This window comes from Schistocerca americana, chromosome 2 (assembly GCF_021461395.2).
Source record: "Schistocerca americana isolate TAMUIC-IGC-003095 chromosome 2, iqSchAmer2.1, whole genome shotgun sequence".
NCBI classification, from domain to species: Eukaryota; Metazoa; Arthropoda; class Insecta; order Orthoptera; family Acrididae; genus Schistocerca; species Schistocerca americana.
This window is the reverse complement of record NC_060120.1, coordinates 712,060,590-712,085,745: the sequence shown is the minus strand read 5'-3', so window position 1 is coordinate 712,085,745 and position 25,156 is coordinate 712,060,590. Positions and strand designations below refer to the sequence as shown.

The following is a 25,156-nucleotide window of genomic DNA, read 5'->3' as shown; positions in this document are numbered from 1 at the left end:
ACTGACTACTTTTACTATAAGAAAGATGTGATAAATATTTCTATTCAGCAATGTCACGCAGTGTACCATTTTGAAGGAACTTAGTTGGACTTGCAGTTTTATTTTATTACTACGTTAATCAACCTTGTAATTTTAATCTACTAACATTACTGTTTTACTAGACCACGTATTACGAATATTAGTTAATTTGCGCAGTGAAACTCTCCATTGGCTGAGATAGATCTTCGATTATTTACTTATTCGCCTATATTACCTACGCGGGTCTAGTTTAGCAGGGGATACAACCCGTCGGCTTTGAACAATGACGTCAGAATTCGCCAGAGAGCATGTATTACATACATTCATACGTTTTCAGATGAAAATTATTGTAATCAGTTTACAAAAAACAGTTGACTGCTAAAAATTTATTTGTTAATTAAGATCTTTAGAGAACGTTTTTATATGAGTCCATACCGAGTTACTGTTGTGAAATTGAGTCTTTATTTCCGAACGCTTGTAGGTAACAATAGACGGACTGTACGAGATAATTTTTTTTCGTATTTGCCGCGTTACGTTGACGAATCCGCTGCGCCTCGTCTTATTTGCATCTGTGGAAATCCAACCATACGAGTCAGTAAAAGTGCATAGTGTTCATTGATGAGTTTGAATTGTAATGTTTCTGGTAACAGGAAGATAGTCTACCTTTTTAAAATCATATTCGTTAGTGTGCGCCTAGTACCAAGCCTGCGAATTTTATTGCAAAGTAGTAGTAAGACAGCTGACCGGAGTGACCTCAGAATGACATAACAGTGTTGGAGCGGGCAGGCAGTAAGCGTGGAGTTGGTGGAGAGTGAGTGTGTGTTGAGTGTGGTTTAGTGTAGTACCGGCATAAAAACACAACGAAAATGTCTCAGGAACCTCCAAAATCCATTCCCAAGCACATAAAATTTTTATTTGGCGGTCTGTCCGGGTAAGTCTAGGCGATTAAGTTGTCAACTTTGGTTCTGCTACATAAATAATGCCAAACTTATTGACATCGGGAAACACACGTTTATTAAATATATTTTATTACCAGATTGCCCTGAACGGTAGAAAAGTATACAAAACGTATGTGGGCCAGCAATCCGTAAAGTGACAATAAAAGTAACACACTACTCATGTTACATACCCGTATTTATTTGTAGTATATTACTCATGTTACATACCCGTATTTATTTGTAGTTAGCCTGTTGAGTTTCTAAAATAGTGCAGACTGAATCTTCATGAACAATTGTGTATTAAATTTTGAGCTATCTGCCTATGATTTACATGTAGTTGCTGTCATTTACTTTCGTGCAGTGCTGTAATAAAATGTTTGAACACTGGAAATTGACATTGCACATGTAGCAATCAAAGCCTTTGGATGTAGAATTATTTTCATTCAAAATTAACCTTTGTCTTGAAATTATTTCACTAGCTTTCCAATACATGTGCACCAAGTGCCATGTAGCTAATAACAAACTTCTGTCACATTCAAAATTCTTTACACAGCCACAGTACAAAACAAAAACAATTACCATGTAGAGGGTATTATAGTGCAGAAATAGCCTATTTGAGCTACCAACGGACACAAAGCAAGAAATTGGGTAAACATATTAATTCAAAACAAAAATTGAAAGCATATCTTATTAACTCTTTATTGTATAAATTGTGTGACTTAATTCAAGAATAAGGTTTTAGCAAAAAATCCTGTCAAGCCACAAAATGATTTCTTACTCGGCCATTAATCACAGAAATTATGTGATGCAAAGTATCTACCGTGCAACATTTTGCTGGTAAGTAGTAGTTTGTACAAAAAAAGCAGCCCCCAAACACCATGCCAGACAATCCTGGTGCTAAGAGTATATGAAGTAGCCCTGCTGCCTTAGGCATTTAAAACATTTTCTCAAGTTGAATACCCTGATATTCAGTGCAGTTTCTCAGTGGTGGTGGTGGTGGTGGTAGATTGCATGTTTAATGCTGAATAGTCTCTGGATGACAAAATAAGCTTTAACTCTTCACTTTTGGTGTCAAGAGGAATGTGACACAATGGTAACAGCTGCTCTGTCGTGTCACCTTTTGGTTGTGTTCACAATTTTGTTGTTAGTTGGCAAAAAAAGGTTGTGTTGACACATTGCTCTCTACTTTAGCCCGAGGTATAGGTTGGGTTGGAAGTCTACAGTTAGGGAAGCCACGAATGTGATACTAAAAAAACCTGGTTGTGATGAAGGACTGATCTGTAACTTTTCCTGATGTGTAGGCTAGGTTTGAAGGTGATAGTTTGCTTGCGAGTTGGCAAAACCAACAAATCTGTGACTATATTGTACACAGTGTTTGTTGCACGTTTCCTGTGTCACTGGTCAAAGCTGACAACCTGTATTGAACATTCCTTTATATTCCACTTTTGAATTGTGAGCAACTTATTGCCTTATGCACAATTTTATCATCTACACATAAGGATTCTGTGAGAGCTGCTTGCTTTGGATATTTTCAAGCATTGTTGTTTTATGGGATCATCTTTGTGGGTAATCAGCAAAGAAAAGGATCATTGCTTAGAAGAGATTGAGTGATGTTTGACAGGAATCTGTTTCAGACAGGTTTTCACAATAACAGCTCAATATTTCTTCTCCCTTACAAATATATTTCATGAACAAAAATCTCTCGTTATCTAGACAATACTGGACCAAACCAAATTTAAAAAATTGCATGTAGCTGAATTATTATATATTTATTGTCAGTGGAGTTATTATTTTGTACCTGGAGTTATTACCATATGCAAAATTTCAGCTTTCATTAGAAAATCATTGTGACGAATATCTGCGGTAGATAATTGGAGGAACAGTTTATGGAATGGCACGTGTTTAGATTTTGCATGTAGGAAAATAACTGAGAACAAATGTCAATCTGACAGCATAATTGGTTATGAATATTAATCATGTTGATCGACTGTGGAAGCACAACATTATAAAGATTACAGTGAGGTGAACTAACTTTGGAATTCCAGATTTTCCATGTTGTCATTCTGTTGAGCTGTGCCTGAAGAATCAGCATAAGACAGAACTCTCTCTCTCTCTCTCTCTCTCTCTCTCTCTCTCTCTCTCTCTCTCTCTCACACACACACACACACTCTCTCCCTCTTTCTCTTTTATGCAACCAAATTTAACTGTATTACTTATGATATATTCCGAAAGGGAAAGTAGCCTATGTCTACAGTCTAATCCTTAATCACTAGGAAATTGTGCTAAGTGTTTAGCAATGATAAGTTCATATGTATCATATGACTTTTAAAATCATGTAGGCCTACTTAATCTAGTTTGAAATATTTCACTGATAAACTGTCAGAGTCAGCAAACTTAGCGAAAACTCTGTTGCATTCTTTCAAAGATGGAATCACGTGTTGCACGGGGGTGTCCTTGGTTAGCTATTACCTATTCTGTGTCCCCCTCAAAAATGTCCCTATACCAAATCATCACAATTTGGTACATTTCTTGTTGCCCTCTGTCTGAAAGTACTTACTTTTACATCCATAATCATAACTTGCATCTGTATCTTATACACCACTTTCAATTTTTCTCTAAAATCAGGGAATCTTGAGATGTGCACTTAGGATAATATCAATATCACTCCCTTGCACCTATAAAAGATGTTATCAGTCAGATACCTTAAATCAGAAATCAGCATTTAAACCTTTACAGTAAATTCATGTAATGATAACCAAGGCACTTACCATCACACTTGATGCAGACATATGTGACAAAGGTCTTTACATTTTTATTGTGTAGTTAATGTATGTACTTAGTGTTTCAGTAATTGCTATACTTTCTCTCTGTGCATTTTCGTTCCGTGGTGTTAATATTTGTGGAAAGCTGGGTCTTTCTCATAGAAAAATCTCATCTACTTCCAACTTACTGTAATCTTCTGTTACGGTCTCTCAGTTAGTACACGTAAGGAAGCCTACTGAACCTAGCATTTCTCAAGGGTGTGGTGATAACTGACTGTCCAACATATAGGCCTACAAGCATGTTACCATCCAATTGATTTACAAGATATCTGTTGGTACTCATGGTTTGAATGTACCAACTTTGTATACTGTAGTGGTTGGTGAGTTTCACCTTAGTATAGCACTTCTTGCATCTTAAAGACACGTAAGCAAACCCAGAGGCACAAGTAATATAAAATTTATTCAGGATTGTTGTGAAATAATTGTGAGAAATGACAACTAAAATTTGAGAGAGAAACACTTTTTACTATACTAACTCAGTACCTGATGCTTTACTCATGTAGACTGTATGATATGCACAGATTTTTTTTAATCAAATTTTTATGTTTTTCACAAATTGCAACAGCTTCTGAAATTTCACGCCAATTAAGACCATACAAGTTTGGTCTTTTTCTGAATGTGCTTCTGACCAAAAAGCGATTTTGGTAGCTGGAGTCAGTGGTCATGATATTTTCTTGGAAACTTTCACCACCAAACACACATTTCTTTAGAAGCCAATTACCAATTTTCATTTAATTAGCCCTAAAAATGTTTTGTATAACAACATATTTTCATAAAAATTTTCATCCCCTATTTTATTCCCATGTCTGAAAACACTGAAACACAAAACTTTTTATTTCTAACTGAGAAGTCACACACAAATTTTCATATATTTGGATTTATAAAAATACTTTCATGATGAAATAGTTTTCATTAAAACATTTCATCCCCCATTTCACCCTTTTTTGGGTTGAGTTTGCACAGAGCATAACTTAATCATAGCTAACACTTGGTTCAAGAATCATAAAAGAAAGTTGTATTATACATGGAAGAAGCCTCGAGATATTAGAAGGTATCAGATAGATTATATAATTAGATTTAGGAACCAGGTGTTAAATTGCAAGACATTTCCAGGGGTGGATGTGGGCTCTGACCACAATCTATTGGTTATAAACTGTAGATTAAAACTGAAGAAACTACAAAAAGGTGGCAATTTAAGGAGATGTGACCTGGATAAATTGACTAAACCAGAGGTTGTACAGAGTTTCAGGGAGAACATAAAGGAAAAATTGACAAGAATGGGGGAAAGAAATACAGTAGAAGAAGAATGGATAGCTTTGAGGGATGAAGTAGTGAAGGCAGCAGAGGATCAAGTAGGTAAAAAGACTAGGGCCAGCAGAAATCCTTGGGTAACAGAAGAAATATTGAATTTAATTGATGAAAGGAGAAAATATAAAATTCAGTAAATGAAGCAGGCAAAAAGGAATACAAATGTCTCAAAAATGAGATTGACAGGAAGTGCAAAATGGCTAAGCAGGGATGGCTAGAGGACAAATGTAAGGATGTAGAGGCTTATCTCTCTAAGGGTAAGATAGATACTGCCTACAGGAAAATTAAAGAGACCTTTGGAGAGAGGAGAACCACTTGTATGAATATCAAGAGTTCAGATGGAAACCCAGTTCTAAGCAAAGAAGGGAAAGCTGAAAGGTGGAAGGAGTATATAGAGGGTCTATTCAAGGGCGATGTACTTGAGGGCAATATTATGCAAATGGAAGAGGATGTAGAGCAAGAGGAAATGGGAGATATGATACTGCGTGAAGAGTTTGACAGAGCACTGAAAGACCTGAGTCGAAACAAGGCCCCGGGAGTAGACAACATTCTATTATAACTACTGACAGCCTTGGGAGAGCCAGTCCTGGCAAAACTCTACCATCTGGTGAGCAAAATGTATGAGACAGGCGAAATACCCTCAGACTTTAAGGAGAATGTAATAATTCCAATCCCAAAGAAAACAGGTGTTGACAGATGTGAAAATTACTGAACTATCAGTTTAATAAGTTACGGCTGCAAAATACTAACGCGAATTCTTTACAGACGAATGGAAAAACTGGTAGAAGCCGACCTTGGGGGAAGATCAGTTTGGATTCCATAGAAATGTTGGAACACATGAGGCAATACTGACCCTATGACTTATCTTAGAAGCTAGGTTAAGAAAAGGCAAACCTACATTTCTAGCAATTGTAGACTTAGAGAAAGCTTTTGACAATGTTGACTGGAATACTCTCTTTCAAACTCTGAAGGTGGCAGGGGTAAAATACAGGGAGTAAATGGCTATTTACAATTTGTACAGAAACCAGATGGCAGTTATGAGTCGAGGGACATGAAAGAGAAGCAGTGGTATGGAATGGAGTGAGACAGGGTTGCAGCCTCTCCCCGATGTTATTCAATCTTTATATTGAGCAAGCAGTGAAGAAAACAAAAGAAAAATTCGGAGTAGTTATTAAAATCCATGGAGAAGAAATAAAAACTTTAAGGTTCGCTGATGACATTGTAATTCAGTCAGGAAAGGACTTGGAAGAGCAGTTGGATGGAATGGGCAGTGTCTTGAAAGGAGGCTATAAGATGAACATCAACAAAAGCAAAACGAGGATAGTGGAATGTAGTAGAGTTAACTCGGGTGATGCTGAGGGAATTAGATTAGGAAATGAGACACTTAAAGTAGTAAAGGAGTTTTGCTGTTTGCGGAGCAAAATAACTGATGATGGTCGAAGTAGAGAGGATATAAAATGTAGGCTGGCAATGGCAAGGAAAACGTTTCTGAAGAAGAGAAATTTGTTAACATCAAATATAGATTTAAGTGCCAGGAAGTCTCTTCTGAAAGTATTTGTATGGAGTGTAGCCATGTATGGAAGTGAAATGTGGACGATAAATAGTTTAGACAAGAAGAGAATAGAAGCTTTGGAAATGTGGTGCTACAGAAGAATGCTGAAGATTAGATGGATAGATCACATAACTAATGAGGAGGCATTGAATAGAATTGGGGAGAAGAGGATTTTGTGGCACAACTTGACTAGAAGAAGGGATTGCTTGGTAGGACATATTCTGAGGCATCAAGGGATCACCAATCTAGTATTGGAGGGCAGCGTGGAGGGTAAAAATTGTAGAGGGAGACCAAGAGATGAAGACACTAAGCAGATTCATAAGGATGTAGGTTGCAGTAGGTACTGGGAGATGAAGAAGCTTGCACAGGATAGAGTAGCATGGAGAGCTGCATCAAACCAGTCTCAGGACTGAAGACCACAACAACAACATGGGTTGAGTTCCCAAAAACATTAAAACAAGTTATTTTTTAAAATTCTAACCACGAAATTATACCAATTTTTATAGGTGTAGCTTTAAAAATGTTTTAGTGTCTCTTTAATGATGATTTATTTTCACAATGAAAAAGAATGCTAGAAATATTTCAGCTTTTGCACGAGGTCCTTCTTCAGAACTAAAAACACGTGCATGCACTGTACACACACACACACACACACACACACACACACACACACACACACACACACACTCTCTCTCAAAAAAGCCACGCCGCGCATGCCCACTGTTGTCTCTGGACACTAAGATGGTCAGGCCTTAGTGACCAGAGGCAGTGGCCGTGTGTTTGTGTGTGTGTGTGTGTGTGTGTGTGTGTGTGTGTGTGTGTGTTTGCTACTTCTGAAGAAGGACTTTGTCTGAAAGCCAAAATATTTCTAGCCTTCTTTTCCATTGCTCCTGTCTGGAACTCGACATTCCTGTGTGGTGTGTATCGGTCTATGCTCTCAGTATTGTTGTAAACATTAGTTTCACAAATACTTAGCTGTGGTCATAAATATTTATGCCGTTTTTGTTTTGTATGGCATTTTTTGATAGTTGATATTTTTTATGAACATACTTCAATATTTAGACAATTTTTGTTGTCTTCACCGAAATGTGCAATAGTGTTTGAGCATTCATTTCTTACACAGAGTTCTGATTCAACAGAATGGCAGCAACATGTTTTGTTCAACCGTTGGATCTTGTGAAGAACAGAATGCAATTATCAGGGATGGGTGCCAAAACAAAGGAGTACAAAACAAGTTTTCATGCACTAACAAGCATTGTGAAAAATGAAGGCATATTTAGATTGTACACTGGATTGAGTGCAGGATTACTGAGACAGGCCACCTACACTACTACAAGGCTTGGTATCTACACATGGCTACTTGAAACTTTCAGTGGGTGAGTATCTAGTCAGTAGTTCTTTGTGCGTGTGCATGCGCGTGTGCCGTGCGCTTGCGCGCGCGCGCGCGTGTGTGTGTGTGTGTGTGTGTGTGTGTGTGTGTGTGTGTGTGTGTGTGTCCAAGCACACAGACAAGATGTCATTTGACAATTCAGTGTTCTCCTATATAAATCTGTTACGAGGCAGATTTCAGGACAAAGTTCATATGAAATTTATTTTTTTGTCAGATTTATGTTGAATAATGATGAATGAGCTAAAAGTAGGTGCTCAGGTTCAGTAAACAGTGCGATGGAATATCTGAGACCAGTCTCTACAAATAACTTCAATAAAATGGAAATGACATTCACTTCTCCCAAAGAAGTAGCATCCATCATAAAATCTTTAAAATCAAAGTATTCTAGCTGTTATAATGTTATTAACAAAGCTAATCGAAGGGTGTTCATGTGAGTTGAGTTCTGTATTAAGTTATTTGCGTTATCAGTCTCTCATCAATGGAGTATTTCCTGACTGAGCAAGTTATACACAAGTTAAGCCTCTTCACAAGAAGGGGGATAAAGACATGTCTTCATAGTATCGAACAGTTTCACTTTTGCCGGCTTTTTCAAAACTGCTTGGAAAGGTTGTGTTCAACCGGCTCCTTAAGCATCTGACTACAAATAATATAGTGTCCAAGTGACAGCTTGGGTTCCTTAAGGGTTCCGATATAGAGAAGGCTATTTACATTACAATGAGAATGCACTTAATTCATTAGATAACAAATTAGAGGCCACTGGTATTTTCTGTGATCTATCAGAAGACACTGACTGTGAATCACGCCATTCTCCTATGCAAATTAGAATATTATGCCATCACTGGCAGTGCTACAACATGGTTCCAGTCTTACCTAACAGCAATCAAATGGTGTTATTGAGAAATACCTGTGGAGTAAGCAATCAGTCCTAACCTGATTGGGAATTAATTGCATGTGGGTTCCTCTGTTGATTTTTCTTGTGTACATTCATGACCTCTTGTCTGTTACATTGCCATATGCTAAGTTTGTTTTGTTTGCAGGTGATACAAACACTGTTGTAAATAGCAAGTCAAGTACAGATTTAGAAATGGATGGTAATCAAATTATCACTGACATTAACAAATAGTTTAAAGCTAATTCACTGTCATTAAACATTGGAAACAACCCAGATTTGCAATTCAGAACCTTTAAGGGATTTCCTTCCAGCATCTGTATAAAGCATGAAGACAAGCAGATAAAACAGGCTGACAGTGTTACATTTGTGGGATTACAACTTAGTAATAAATTCAGTTGGTAAGGGCAGATCACAGAATTGCTGAAGTGCCTCAACAAGTCTGTATTTGCAGTGAGAATGAGGTCAGATGTAGGAGATATAAATATAAAAAAAACTGGCATACTTTGCTTACTTTCATTCTATTACGTTTTATGGGATTATGTTCTGGGGTAACTCGTCAAACCGATCAAAAGTTTTGAGAGTGCAAAAGCATGTAACAACTCATTTGCGGTGTAAATTCGAGAACGTCATGTAAAAACCTGTTCACAGATCTGGATGTTCTAATCACTGCTTCTCAGTATATTTGTTCCTAGATGAAATTTGTTGCAAATATGTGTGTGTTTCCAGTCAATAGCTCAATATGTACTATCAACACTAGGAATAAGAACAGTCAATGTAAAGACCAAAACGGGATCCAATGTTCAGGAACACAAATTTTCAATAAATTGCCAGCAACCATTAAAATCTTGGTTTCAGATGAAGCACAATGAAAACAAGTTTGAAAGACAACTCCTTCTACTCTTTAGATGAGCATCTTAACAGGGGCTGTTAGACCAGCTTAAGTAAAAATGTCTGCTAGATTTCAGTTTTGACAGCAAGATTGGATATTTTGTGTATGATAAATTTATTAAAAGTACATAATTGTGTTACATCTGACAACATATTAATTATATAAAAATTAGAATTTTACTGTAATGTATTCACTGTTTTGACAATCTCCTGACAAATGATCAGGGAAGCGAGTATCATAGTCAGATGTTCTATGTTTTTATGTTATAGTGGAAAATCTAGAATGGAATCCAACATTTTTATGAAAAGGATAGTTGCTACTCACCATATAACAGAGATGATGAGTTGCAGATACAAACAACAAAAAGACTGTCAGAAAATAAGCTTTTGGCCAAAGAGGCCTTCGTTAAAAATAGACGACAGGCACACGCACAAACACAACTCTCACAAACGCAACTCGCACACATGACCAGTCTCTGACAACTGAAGCCAGACTACGAGCAGGAGCAGGATGATGGAACAGGTTTTGCATCTAGGTCTATTACAGGGATATGAGCCATGAGGCAAGGGGTTGGGAGAAGGGATGGACAAGGGTATTGTGTAGGTTTGGTGGATGACGGACTACCACTGTGGGAGGGGTGGGAAGGATAGTGGGCAGAACATTTCTCATTTCAGGACACGACTGGGAGTAGCCAAAGCCCTGGTGGAGAATGTAATTAATTTGCTCCAGTCCTTGGTGGTACTGAGTTAAGGGGTAAATGCTCCTCTGTGGCTAAACAGTGGAACTATGGGAAGTGGTGGGTGACTGGATGGATAAGGCACGGGAGATCTGTTTTTGTGCAAGTTTGTGAGGGTACTTATAGTCCATAAAGGCCTCAGTGAGACCCTTAGTATATTTTGAGGGGGGATGCCTCATCATTGCAGATGCAACAGCTGTGTGTGACTAGGCTGTATGGAAGAGACTTTTTGGTGTGGAACGGGTGGCAGCTGTTGAACTGGAGGTATTGCTGGTGGTTGGTAGGTTTGATGTGGACAGAGGCACTGATGCAGCCATCCTTGAGGTGTAGGTCAACACCTAGGAAGGTGGCTTGTTGGGTTGAGTTGGAGGAGGGGAAGCAAATGAGGGAGAAGGTGTTGAGGTTCTGGAGGAATGTGGATAGGGTGTCCTCACCCTCGCCCCAGATCACGAAGATATCATCAGCGAATAAGAACTAGGTAAGAGGTTTGGGATTCTGGATGTTTAGGAAGGATTCCTCTAGAATGGACCGTGGATAGGTTGGCACAGGATGGTGCCCATAGCCATACCCCAAATTTGTTTGTAGGTAATCCTTTCAAAGGAGAAGTAATTGTGGGTGAGGATATAGTTGGTCACAGTGACTAGAAAGGACGTTATTGGTTTGGAATCAGTCTGGCATTGGGAAAGGTAGTGTTAAATAGTGGTAAGGCCATGGACAAAAGGTATGATAGTGTAAAGAGAGGTGGCATCAGTAGTGACAATCAGGGCACCATGTGGTAAAGGAACAGGAACTGTGGAGAGTTGGTGCAGGAAATGGTTGGTATCTTTTATATTGAAGGGTAGGCTGCAGGTAATAGGCTGAAGGTGTTGGTTTACGAGAGCAGAGATGCTGTCAGTGGGAGCACAGTAGCTGACCACAGTGGAGCCTCCATGATAGCTGGGTTATGGGCTTTAAGAATCGTGTAGAAGGTTGGAGTGCAGGGGGGTAGTAGGGGTGAGGAGAGGGATGGACTCCCAGGAGAGATTCTGGGACGGGCCTAAGGATTTGAGGAGAGACTGAAGATCCTGCTGAATTCCTGGAATGGGGTCGCTGTGGCAGGGCCTGTAGGTGAATTTATCTGACAGCTGCCAGAGTCCTTCTGCCAGGTAATTCTTGCAGTTCAAAACAACAGTGATGGAGCCTTTGTCTGTTATTGTAGACCAATGCCTTCAGCCTATAACCCACAACCAACCCCCCTATATAAAAAATACCAACCATTTCCTCTACTGACTCTCCCCAGTTCCTGTTCCTTTACCACATGATGCCACCTCCCTTTACACTATCATCCCTAATGGCCATAGCCTTACCACTATTGAACACTACCTTTCCCAGCACCCGATGGATTCCAGATCAGAAACCTCCCTCCTAGTCACCATGACCAACAATGTATTAACCCACAATTACTTCTCCTTTGAATGCATTACCAATATCAAATCTACTAACCACCAGTAATAACCCCCCCCCCCCCCCCCCCCTCTCTTCGACACAGCCACCCTTCCATACCAAGAAGTCCCTGCCATACAGCCTAGCCACCTGTGGCCTTCACATTTTCAGTGATGAGCGGTCCCCCTCAAAATATACCGAGGGTCTTACAGAGGCCTTTACAGACTGTAATTAGCACCCCAACTTTGTTCAAAAACAATTCTCCCATGCCTTATCTTTCCGGTCACCCACCACCTCCCAAAGTCCCACTGTCCAGCCATAGAAGAGTGTTCCCCTTATAACTCAGTACCACCCAAGACTGGAATAACTGAATTACACTCTCCACCAGGGTTTTGACTACCTCTCATTGTGCCCTGAAATGAGAAATGTCCTATCCACTGTCCTTCCCACCGTACACTGAACCCATGCAATATCCTTTTCCATCCCTACACAATATCCTCATCCCTCACTATACAATATCCTCATCCATCCATAAACAACCCCTGTTCCCAACCTCTTGCATCATATTCCTGTAATAGACCTAGATGCAAGACCTAACCCATACATCCTACCATAACCACCACCACCACCACCAATGAGTAGCACTCTTATTTTTTTCGTAATATTGTTGGAAATAAGTGTGAGCTTCAGATTTGCTTCTTTATTTATCTGGTAAAATCTTTTATACATACAATGTGTGGCAGACATTGGACAGTGTTTTAAAGTACAGTAATATCGGATACTTATGATTTGACAGCTTTTTTTGAATGTGTTTACTTGATTGGTGCTCTTAATACTTTCTGGCAGCTTATTGTAGGATACTACACCTGAATGATAAGAACCCTTTTGGCACAGAGTTGTGCTGTAACAGTTTAGATGAATATTTTTCTGCAACCTAATGTGATGCTCACCCACAATAATGTTTGGAATTAAGACATTCTCCTTCTTCATCATACCTTTTCTTACAAGCAGCACAATTCCAAAAATTTAAATGTGGTGAAGGCGAAGAATATTTAAATCTGTAAAAAAGGCTTACACGAACTTCTATTTTTGGCTTTTCTTATTATTCTGTTTATTGTCTTTCGCTTTCTGAATGTTGTTACAGCATGAGGAGAATTATCCAGAAACACACCATATCTTAACAGTGAGTGTACCTGAGAAATGTACACGGTTTTTACAGTTTTTAGAGTTGCGTTGCTGGCTAGCATTCTGATCACATATGTTAACTTACAGAGTTGTGAATTTAAGGAAGATATGTGACTATTCCAATTTAGATTGTCTTGTGGAAAAAGGCCTAAATATTTTGAATTCTCTGGTTGCTAATGTGAACTACTGGCTTTTATGCATTTTTATTTTGTTAGGTCTAAAAGGCAAACCTACATTTCTAGCATTTGTAGACTTGGAGAAGGCTTTTGACAATGTTGACTGGAATACTCTCTTTCAAATTCTGAAGGTGGCAGGGGTAAAATACGGGTAGCAAAAGGCTATTTACAATTTGTACAGAAACCAGATGGCAGTTACGAGAGTCAAGGTACATGAAAGGGAAGCAGTGGTTGGGAAGGGAGTAAGACAGGGATGTCGCCTCTCCCCTATGTTATTCAATCTCTGCATTGAGCAAGTAGTAAAGGAAACAAAAGAAAAATTTGGAGTAGGTATTAAAATACATGGAGAAGAAATAAAAACTTTGAGGTTTTCCGATGACATTGTAATTCTGTCAGAGACAGCATAGGACTTGGAAGAGCAGTTGAACGGAATGGACAGTGTCTTGAAAGGAGGATATGATGAACATCAACAAAAGCAAAATGAGGATAATGGAATGTAGTCGAATTAAGTCGGGTGATGCTGAGGGAATTAGATTAGGAAATGAGACACTTAAAGTAGTAAAGGAGTTTTGCTGTTTGCGGAGCAAAATAACTGATGATGGTCGAAGTAGAGAGGATATAAAATGTAGGCTGGCAATGGCAAGGAAAACGTTTCTGAAGAAGAGAAATTTGTTAACATCAAATATAGATTTAAGTGCCAGGAAGTCTCTTCTGAAAGTATTTGTATGGAGTGTAGCCATGTATGGAAGTGAAACATGGACAATAAATAGTTTAGACAAGAAGAGAATAGAAGCTTTCGAAATGTGGTGCTACAGAAGAATGCTGAAGATTAGATGGATAGATCACATAACTAATGAGGAGGCATTGAATAGAATTGGGGAGAAGAGGATTTTGTGGCACAACTTGACTAGAAGAAGGGATTGCTTGGTAGGACATATTCTGAGGCATCAAGGGATCACCAATCTAGTATTGGAGGGCAGTGTGGAGGGTAAAAATCGTAGAGGGAGACCAAGAGATGAATACACTAAGCAGATTCATAAGGATGTAGGTTGCAGTAGGTGCTGGGAGATGAAGAAGCTTGCACAGGATAGAGTAGCATGGAGAGCTGCATCAACCCAGTCTCTGGACTGAAGACCACAACAACAACAGGTCTAAAAGTGGAAAGTATCAGGTTTTTGTGGTTTTAAAATGAGCCTGTGTTTCTATAGAAGCACTGGGAAACTTCATCCACAGAGACAACTGCATAAGTGGTAAGATCTTCTCTTTTTTGCTTCAATAAGCAAATGGTATCATCTGTTAATAGTATTGCAGTATTGCTTCTGCGTTCTTCATATGAGGGCAGGCAATTAAAGTACGCTATAAAAAGTAGCAGTCCTGGGACAGAGCTCTGCAATGTACCGCGTGATAATAAGGATGGCTCTGATAGGTAGTACTGTGTAATGCTATCGTGCTTGAGTTTGACCTCTGTAATATGAGATCGATTACATCAGTAAGAGCTCGCTCACTCATTTGGCACACCTCGCACACCATAACAGTGAACTTTAAGATAACTGAATGGTTTATAACACGAAAAGCCTTTGTCAAACCCAAGGAAATACCTGTGTTTTTGGAGTGTTTGCCAACTGCATTTGAGATGTGGTTAACAAGATTAAAAGCAGCAGTCTTAGTGGAATACTGTGCTCTGAAACCATGTTGGCATTCTGATGATATATTATTCTGACTGAAAAATTTTGTTAGCTGAGCTAGGAAGAGTAGTTCAGTAATTTATGGAAAGCCAGATAGTAGTGGTGCAGGTCTATAATTCGACGTTTCCTGGGCATCTACTGTCTCGTACAGGGGTACTACTGTAGCAGTTTTTAGAAGATGAGGGGAAAAGCACTTTGAAGTGAAGAATTGCAAGTGTCCAATAAGGGTGTAAGAAGAAAGTTTGCTGATATTTTACCGTGTAATCAGGTATCTCATAAATACCTTCTGAACAACTATCTTTTAATGAGTGTATGATTTTTTAGTAGCTCATATTGACAAACAGGGCAGAAGAACGTGCTATTTTTGTTGACTTCAAGATTTGCAAGGTTCAAATGGTTCAAATGGCTCTGAGCACTATGCGACTTAACTTCTAAGGTCATAAGTCACCTAGAACTTAGAACTAATTAAACCTAACTAACCTAAGGACATCACACACATCCATGCCCGAGGCAGGATTCGAACCCGTGACTGTAGCAGTCGATCGGTTCCAGACTGTAGCGCCTAGAATTGCACGGCCACTCCGGCCGGTCAAGATCTGCAAGTACCCGAGTATCTTTCGTATCAATTTTTCCAAATTTTTCAGTCACTAAATTATTTGCAAGTGTGGGATTGTGGCAGAGTACAAATTGAACAGATCTGCAATCAGCTTTGGGTCAGTAACTAGGCTGTGGTCATGGGATAAAGCAATATTGTTAGGAGTTTTCTTCTTTTCAGTTAGTTATGCTATTATCCTCATAGGTTCAGCAACTGGAGAGTTTGTTCTCATACCCTGCTCATCAATGATCCTTACAGATTTCCCCATTCACTTTAAGGAAACAAGATTTTATTTGCAGTGACTATAAAGAAGGCTCAAGGACAGACATGAAAACATGTTGGAACTGATTTACAATCAAAGTTCCTCTAGCTTGGTCAGTTGTATGTGCTCTTTTTCTAACTCTTGCCACATAGTAACCATCGAGTGAATATTAATAAAACCGAAAAACTGCAGGGACGGATTCCTGACTGGAAATGGAGGCAAAAAGGTCCTATGAACATGTGTGTCTGTTGCCACAGCATGTGGTGTTGACAAATAAAAGTTCATCTGACCATGTGCTGTGTGTTCCTTGTATTTTGCAGCCTGTGCGATTGACACAGCATACTGTAAGCAGCAAAATGGCCTGGTATTCATGTTGGGAACAAGCCAAGTAGGTGTTTATATGCCACCAAGCAGATGGAAATTGTCAAGAGGCTGAACACACTCCTCCAAATCTGCTGTATGCACAGTCCACCACCTCCATGTACATTCATCTGTCTGAAAGGACCCATGATCACACAAATGCCCAAAAAGGCTTGACATGTTGTGTGACACAGTTTTTGTCTGTGAGGGTACTTGTTTTGGTATAGACACGCTGCTTCTCGACTGTGGTAAGGGGAGCTTTCATTTGTCAGTGCCATCTACCGTGGCAGTGATGTGTTTCACACACACACACACACACACACACACACACACACACACACATAAAATTTTGCATGCTCAGTTGCATGTTGTCCTTCCAAGAATTGATATTTTAAAAAACCAGTTCATACCTGAAGTTTTGTAGTTGTATTGTGTACAAAATATTTAAAAAAAACCTTAAAAACAATAAAAACCAAAGAGGAACCGAAATTTGCATCCTGAAAAAATGTCCATGGATACCCTGTGTTAGGACATATAGCCAATTCCCATGCATATTTGGCAGTTGTGAAGCATTGCCATGTTTGCTAGTGCTAACAAATAGGTCCTTTGATGAAAAGAACTGGAACAATCAATTGCCAAAATAGTTTCCAGTTTCTCGTAGGAGTCTATGTATAGATGCAAAAGTATTGTGATGTGGCTCCCATCACTCTGGGAACAGCTTGGCATAATGTTGCTGTGCCACTCTGTATTGGCATAAAATGAAGTTGTCAACAGCAAGTACTGTGAGTATGTGTTACTGTTTTGTTTCCCTATTGTATAGGTATTTTCAGTGCAATGCAGGTACGAAGAAATATGTGGGTAAGAGATCAAACTAAATACAGTTACTTTGCAGGGAGCTGCTGGAGATCATGGAATCCTAATACGAAAATGCTCAGGAAAATCCCTGAACAATCTCTGAAATTTTGTCAGTGGAGTTTGGGTTCATCCTTTACATAGACAAACTGTGCCAACTATTGAAAATTGTCATCTGGAAAAATTCATCACTCATGCTATTGTAACGGCAGTTACATTCAAAGTGTGTGCGTTTCAAAGATAAAATTGTAAATTTGTGTAACACAGTTGAAGTTTTATCCAAAATCACTTGAATAATGGTGTCAGAAATTATTGGACGTAGCCTAAACAATGTACTGATGGTTGCAGCATTTTATTTCTAGCTTATCCAAATCATGGTTGTGCTGACACAGTACAGTGGTAAGTGTACTACACTAAAAATCCAAGTTTTTGTAACTGGGAGCATTACCCAAAAAGGCAAGGTTCCACATTCAAGTCACAGTCAGCCACACAGTTTCAATGTGCATAGAGGATTCAGAACAGTGGTGCTCTGTTGCAGAGTAAAATATTCAGTGTAGTAAAATAATCAATTTGCACAGACATTTCAAACCTCACTATACAGATTTGTAGATTCATTACTAAAAATCATGTTTCTAGTCCCCATCTTCATAAATTGTTGTAAAAATATATTATTATAATTTTGAATAACGTAAATGAATGTCCTCTGAAAAGGGTATCAGTAAGAACGATATGACTTCCACCAGTTATTGCACGAGTTAGGGAAGGCATCCAGTTTGATCTCAACCTGTAAGGCTTACTAGTAAAGCGTATTTTTCCTCTGTTTAAAATAAACTCACAGCTGCATCAAATTGTTCCACTTTCACCAGGCACTTAATTCAAATCTGTGGTGTCTCTGCATCTAACACACAAAACAGTCAGTTCTTCTAGGTTCAGATATCATGCTCTTGATGTTATCTATCCAGGGTCGTGGTTGGTTCCAAACGTTTGTCTGGCATACTAACTTGGAACATAACATTCATGGCAGGATCAGCAGGTATTTATTACAACTGCAGAACTCAAGAGAAGCTGTTGTTATAATGCTTTGGTATGTGCAGCTTCGATATTAGAAAATTGACACACTTGGTAAGATTGTCACAGTTTAAAATAGTTGTCATTTATGTATTGAGGTACCTGTAACACTGAAGATCAGACTTCGATACAGTCAGTTACCCCATGCCAAAATGACTCAAATTTATTTGTAACACCTGCAGGTCAAAATTTCATGGTTTGGGTTCGATTTTGTACAGAAGCATCTCATTATCTTTCCATTAACAGAAACAATGCGAGTTGCAGTGTTCATAACATATTGAAATTTTTCTCCATTTACAGAAGAGTAAAAACAGTCTTCTTGGTGTAGTCTTGTTCCACATGTTCCAGTTGACTGGTCTCTAGCTTTGTGCCAAGTTAGGACCCTCATACAACTGTAGCTTCACCACTATTTCTTGGTGTGGTGGACTAAAATAGCAGCTCTGCCACAGCTGTTACAAAAGGTCCCTGGAAGCCAACGGGTGCAGATATAATCAAAACACAATTACGACAGATGCAGCAGTGCCACTAGTCTGTTTCCACATTGTTGGCTGGGTGCCAGCATCCACAGTACTGACAACACAGCGGAAAAGCAGTGCAACCACCGCAATGGCAGGACAGTTGCTACACCTAGCCATTGCCTTAGTTTGGTGTACGTGGATTGAAGCAGAGCTTCGGCATGAAGAATAGGCACCGAAGCTTTATAAATACTTATCATTTTTTGACAAAGGCATCTCAGTCTGGTAGCACAGTCTGAGCCAAGGACTGCTTCGGTGCCAGGGTGATACAGAACAGTTCTGCAAGCAGTCACTACAAGACTCGGGCTGAACCACTGATAAGCCTACTGCTGGTTCTAACTCCACTCCCATGAACTTAGTGTCTTCCAGCTGGTGGGTCACCTTTGGGCTCACTTCAGCCATAGCCATCCTTTTGTCCTGGAGGTCAGCCATTTGTGACTGGGGTGGTACAGCTGTTCCACCACCTGCACTTGTGCAGGCAAACTGACACTGTACGGCTCTGCTGGATGCTATACCTGGAGGCCCATCTTCCTTTGTAAGAATCATAGCTTCCATGTCCTGCTCTCAGTTGCTGTCACACTTTCTGGCCCAGCTCCCAAAAGGCTGCTGGCCACCTATTGTATCAGCATTGCTGCACTTGCTGTTGCTGCACATACCAAGGGGGCATTGCCACTTTGGAATGATGCAATGAGTGCTATAGCTTGTTTTCTAATAAAATGTTTGACTCTTAAGGATGCTGTCTTGATCCACCATGGGTAACCATCTTGACAACTCACTGCCTCAACTCTGCCACTGTAGAGGCTACCTACCCTGAGCCTCTAGATTTTGGTGTCAGAAGTATCTCCAAAACATACATTGGTAGCTGGACCCAGCATCAAGTCACAGCCACAGCAGGTATCATAGAGTGTTACTGTTGAGTGATTGGACGAACTCTTTCGTTGTTCTCTTTCTTTTCTTTCTTTTGTGTGCAGTAGAGGTGGGTTCAAGATGAGACCATAATCATAACTTGCGTGTAACATTTACAAAGCTGGAGGAAGCAGCTGATGTGTCACAATTCCAGTAAGATTCTTGCGGTGTGACCTATTAGGGCACAGTGCACCATGAGTTGAGTCAATATTAGTGTAGTGTTTCACTTGCCATCATTATGGCCATACTGCTAGATAGTGTACTGACCTGAAGTGGCTCATGATTAGCTGTAAAGTGTAAGTAGTAGAATATGATTGTATATATTGTGCTGGTATTGTTGTATTAATGTACTTTGTTGTTGGGGGTAAAGGTTCCACAATAACAAGAGTCCAGGATGCAGGGTGTGTCCACACAAGAGGTGATTCAGTCATTGATAAATCAGGAAGTGCAATTGTCAGCAGATAAGGCAGAATTGCATAGGTCAGTGGTTGCCATGGATGGGGGTAAGACATCATTCAGTCTGTCTACTCCGTTGGGTGGTATCCACCTGCCATGTTGATTACTACCTTTCCTGGCAAACCAAGTGAGGATGTATTGCCCTCCCTAATTGATCTGGAAGCAGCAACAAAGATTAGGTGTTTGTCAGATGTTCAGCTATTGCAAATGGCTTAGTTGCGATTGATGGGGGAGGTATAAGCATTTGTAAGGTATAATGAGGGGTTGAGGAACACATTAACATTTGAGCAATTAGAAGAAGGGCTCCGGCAACACTAAGAAATGGAGTAGAGAGAGGTTTTCTGCAAGCAGCTGAGTGGAATGTCACAGAAGCACTGTGAGTCGTCAGAGTTTCAGTGATGGGATAAGGAAAGTCAGTGGTCACAGGTATGAACTAACAGGGATTGATGAAGCGAATAAGATTATACTCCAGGAAGCAAAGCGTAGGGCCTGCCACTCGGTATGTCTAAAAGGGTTCAGGCAAGTATGCCAGATGACGTAAATGCTGCCATTAGGATAGATACAGGGCAGGGGGAAGTACATATAGAGACATGAGTGTGCAATAGGTGAGATATTTTATCTACTGGCATAAGGTGTTACAGGTGTGGATGAGCAGGGCAGTGCTGCCAGCCAGATTGCGAGAAGTATTGTGTGGGGCAGAATATGCAGATATTAAATATGAATGTGGACTCTATGTTTGTGGGCAACATTGGTGTTAAATTTCAGTGCTTTAGAAACATGCACACAGGCAGTGTGTGTTGTGGTAGGGGTTATAAGAGGTAAGAAACATAATTTCTTGTTGGACAAAGGAGTGCATGCATCAGTGTGTTAAGCTTGGACCTCATAGGAAGGAAAAGGTTAAATCCACCACACTGCAGTTTGTGTGGGTGAGAGAGAGTGATGTGAGGTCATAAGGTTCAGCAATATTAAGTTTCAAGGTTGAGGCAGAACAATTTCCGGAGCCTCTTGTAAGTGAAGGCTACTACACAATTCTGGGTCTAGACTTCCTGTTCAAACATCATGCCAGAATTGACTTTTGGCAATGTATGGTCTAGCTTGGGGGACGATGTTCCAGCTGAAGAAAGCTGTTGCCAGTTTTTTAAAGACGTTTTAGCCAGACACCAGTGGAAACTGTTATATTCTGACTTTTTATTGATCATTCTCACAATACTTAGCAGTAATCACATTCCATATCAATGAATGTCTATAGTTGCTCAGGACATGATGAGTAACTGGTTGCCCAAGTTTTGTGTCCCTTAAATGATAATCACAGACCAAGACACTAACTTCATGTTGGACTTGATGAAACAGTTCTGTCATTTATTATAAGTTTGGGACCTAAGGACTATCCCGTTGCACCTGAAAACCAGTGGTAGAACTATGTGCAGACATCATACCATTGTTAGGATGTTGAGTTACTGTGTCAACAGCCACCGTAATGACTAGTATGTTTACTTACCATTTGTCATCACAGCATATAATTCCAAAGTACATATCAGTACTGAGATTTCTCGGTTTGAGGTAATGTATGGGAGGGCGATGCCATTGGAGTTCGGTGTAGTCAAACCAAAGATTGAGAGGAATGGGGAGTCAGTTCAGAATCTCACTAAGGCATTAAGAGAAGTGTAGAAATATATACAGAGAACAAACGCCAAAGCCCTGGAGCATTAGAAAGAGGTAGGAAAACATACAGAGAACTTGCCTGAGTATAGAATAGGGCAGTGGGTGCTGCTGTCAAACCCGTATAACCCGAAAGGTAAGACCGAGACGTTTATTATGTGGTACCTGGGGCTATACCAGCTGATCGAGATGACATCACCCCTAAATGTCAAGATACAATTGCCACCTCAAATGACCATAATTAACAGTGGACACCTGTGACCATTTCAAGGCACAACTACCAGCCCCGACAACAAAGAAAAGAGCAAGGGAAGATAGGCAGAATAAAAACCAAAAGGATCTCACACCATAAACACAGTATCCTGTACAGATTGAGATCTTGGAAGTAAGAAAGAAGGTTGTAGAGTACTATGAAATTTTCTTTAGCGTAAGTAGCTTGTAAGATTATTTTGGGGGTATAGGTTATGGAAGAGCATGCAATTGCTTCACAGTGTGATTTCACTGCTAGAAAGACTATGGAGGAGAATCTGTAAATATTGTAGTTTTACATCATGGTTGTAGTCACCTTCGAAGGGATTTTTGTTTGGTACCTGTTCATGAGAGGAGTTGTGTGAGGAAATGTCATGTCTTTCAAAAGGGGAAGGGGGAAAATGATAGCTTAATTGTCCCAGATTGCTGCACGCTAGGGGCATCCTAATTCTGGCAGTCCTACCATTTTTACTGAAGGTGGAGTAGGAGCACTACAGGACCAGCAATTGAAAAGTGGAGTCAGTCTGTGAGGCATATATGGATGCCACAATTGATAGTGTAGTGCTCCTGAAAAGCAGAATACAGGCTGCACTTCCAATCTGGAATGAAATTCTATTTTATTGTGCACAATTAACACAGTCTGTACTCTACACTGAGTACAGACTCTAGTCTCAGTTTATCAGGGGCAACAACAGAGTGATAACGGGATTAAAATGTGACTGTTGAAGACCAGAATATACACTAAAAATCTCTTGCAATGTAAGTGCTTTCATTTCCAAAATATGATTTAAACAGTTTTTGTGTGTTTTCCAAATCTTTGTGTGGTTATTTGGTGCATCTGCAGCAATAATTCAGTTATCAGTTGCTAAGTGTGATCCTCAAAACTAAGCAGTAAGAAGCAATGCTTTACTTTATCCAAATTTACAAAACTGTAAATGAAGTTATAAAAATGTGTTTGTTTAAATTTGAGCAAACACCTAAGGAACTGCCTTTTTCCTAAACACTTAGCTACATTCTCCTGATGAAATATTCTAATTAAATATGGTAATAGAAAGTTCTTGGCACAACATGAGTAATGGATAATGCAGATAGTAAAGGTAAGAATTCCCTGAATGGTTGAGGGACTGTCATTGATAGGCACATAAACAAGATGGAGAATGTTGCTGGACTTCTAATAAATCCTTCTTCAGAACTATAGTGTACATGTACAGTTGAGGCATGTCAGTAGTACAAGATTGTCGATTCTATTATCATAAAACCTTGTACACCCGTTGCTAGACAGTTAAACAGGAAGAAAGTATTCCAGAAAAGACACAAGTTAATAGCTAGTCTTTCAGTGTTGTAGACAGGAAATGAGATATTTTTATTGGAAGTGGATCATAACTTAAATACTTGAAGCAGTAATTGAAAGTATGGTTTTATAGTTAAAAAGAAAATGCCTGTTATTCATTTCTGAGTGTGTGGCCCATTATAGCAAAATTGCTCAGTTAGAGTACTGTAGAGGAAAACATTTCATTTTTAATTGAGTCAAGATAAGTTGGCAAGAAAATATGGTGGTGTTAGCCTCTCAAAATCAATTATGAACTGCATTTTAATACACTGATGACCCAAAACATTTTGCCCACCTGCTTAATAGCATGTTGGTCTACCCTTTGAATGCAATACAGCAGTGATTCTGTGTGGCATGGATTCAAGAAACCCTTGGTAGTTTTCCAGAGGTACTTGGCACAACATGAATAATGCAGGGAGTAAAATCTATGCACATCATGCAGTGCTCCTAAGTAATGCGCATGTGATTTCAGGGTATGGAGCTGGTGGTTACAAGCATTCCCCGTGTGTCCCCTTGGATTCGGATCAAATTTGGTGGCCTAAACATCAACTTGAGTTCCCTGTTATGCTCCTGAAACCACTGTTGCATGATTCTGGTATTATGGTAAGGGCAGTTATCCTGCTGGAAGATGCTACCGATGTTGGGAAAGACATTACACAGGCCCTGTAGAAGCTCACATGATTGGCCCCCAGAGCAGAGACAACCCTACTCGCCTTGGCCCGTGGTATGTTGTATCCTCTGAGCAATAGTGTATCCAGACACAACCAAAAATCTGATTTAACAAGGAATGTGTCATCTAACAAGGTGACAGTTTTCCATTGAACCATGGTCCAGTCACTATGATTCCACGCCCACAGCAATTGTAATTGATGTTGTTGGTTCAACATGGGGACATGTATGGGTTGTCTGCTGAAGAGTCCTATGTTCAACAATGCGCGGTGAACAGTGTGCTCTGAAGCACTTATGCTTGCACCTGAACTGGACTCTGTCGTCAGATTTGGCCCAGATTACAACCTATCCTGCTTTACAAACCATGTTCTGCAATGAAGTGTAGATGTGCAACACCTTGTCACTTTACAATGTAACCATCTTTAGTGGGTACATTGAGTCAAAAAGATGTTGAGGTGTGTAACTCAACTTTAATGTAGTTTCTCCACTTAAAATATCATCTGGGTTCAGTGATATGCGTTGACAGGCATTTTGTGGCGCGTTCACAAATAAATAATGTTGCTGACACACAGAAAATACTCTTAAGGTGTGTTTATTATATCATAACACAAATAATATTCATGGGTTTAGTGCTCGCAGAACTGATTAAAGACTACGCCTCATGGCTACAACAGCTGATCCTTTTATAATAGACAATGGGTAAATGTTCACTTTACGTATTGTTTAAACTGAACGTAATAGAAATTACAATTGAAATTTGTGCTTTTATAAAACTGGCTATGGATTTTAACTTTACAAATCATGACTACATGTTTCATATAAGTAGTATTGGCAATATTTGAGTTTTCATAATAAAATGTCACGCAGTATACATTGTTAACAGTACTTTAATTATTCAGTTAATTACTTCATAACTACAGTACAACTTTTGACCCTAACATAAATCTGGTCTCTTTACAATGAGATTTATCATTATTAATATTACTGTTCTATTTATTTATTCTACAAAGTATGAATTCAGCCTGTTTTTGCATTTGGGTTAACATATTTTTGATTTATAGTAAATCTTTGTATAGATTGAAATGAGTTGAATACTGTTGAAAACTTATATTTTGAGCACCAATGTTCAGTGTCCCACTTCTCCTCAAATTAATATAGAACACAACTATAGAAAAATACATATTTCTAAACAACTGAAATCCACATTTAGGTTTTGCTTGTT

At 39.4% G+C, this 25,156-nt stretch overlaps 1 protein-coding gene across 1 annotated transcript in view; it reads left to right on the top strand.

Annotated features, from left to right (window-relative positions):
* The first annotated feature begins 662 nt into the window (after nt 1-662).
* The window catches only part of LOC124595122 (mitochondrial 2-oxoglutarate/malate carrier protein-like), a 41,948-nt gene continuing 17,454 nt past the window's right edge, over nt 663-25,156 (top strand). Inside the window, exons 1-2 of the mRNA XM_047133720.1 lie at nt 663-949; nt 7,778-8,014. Coding sequence (XP_046989676.1) covers nt 885-949; nt 7,778-8,014 — 302 coding nt within the window. The 5' untranslated portion in view covers nt 663-884. The remainder of the gene's footprint in view (nt 950-7,777; nt 8,015-25,156) is intronic.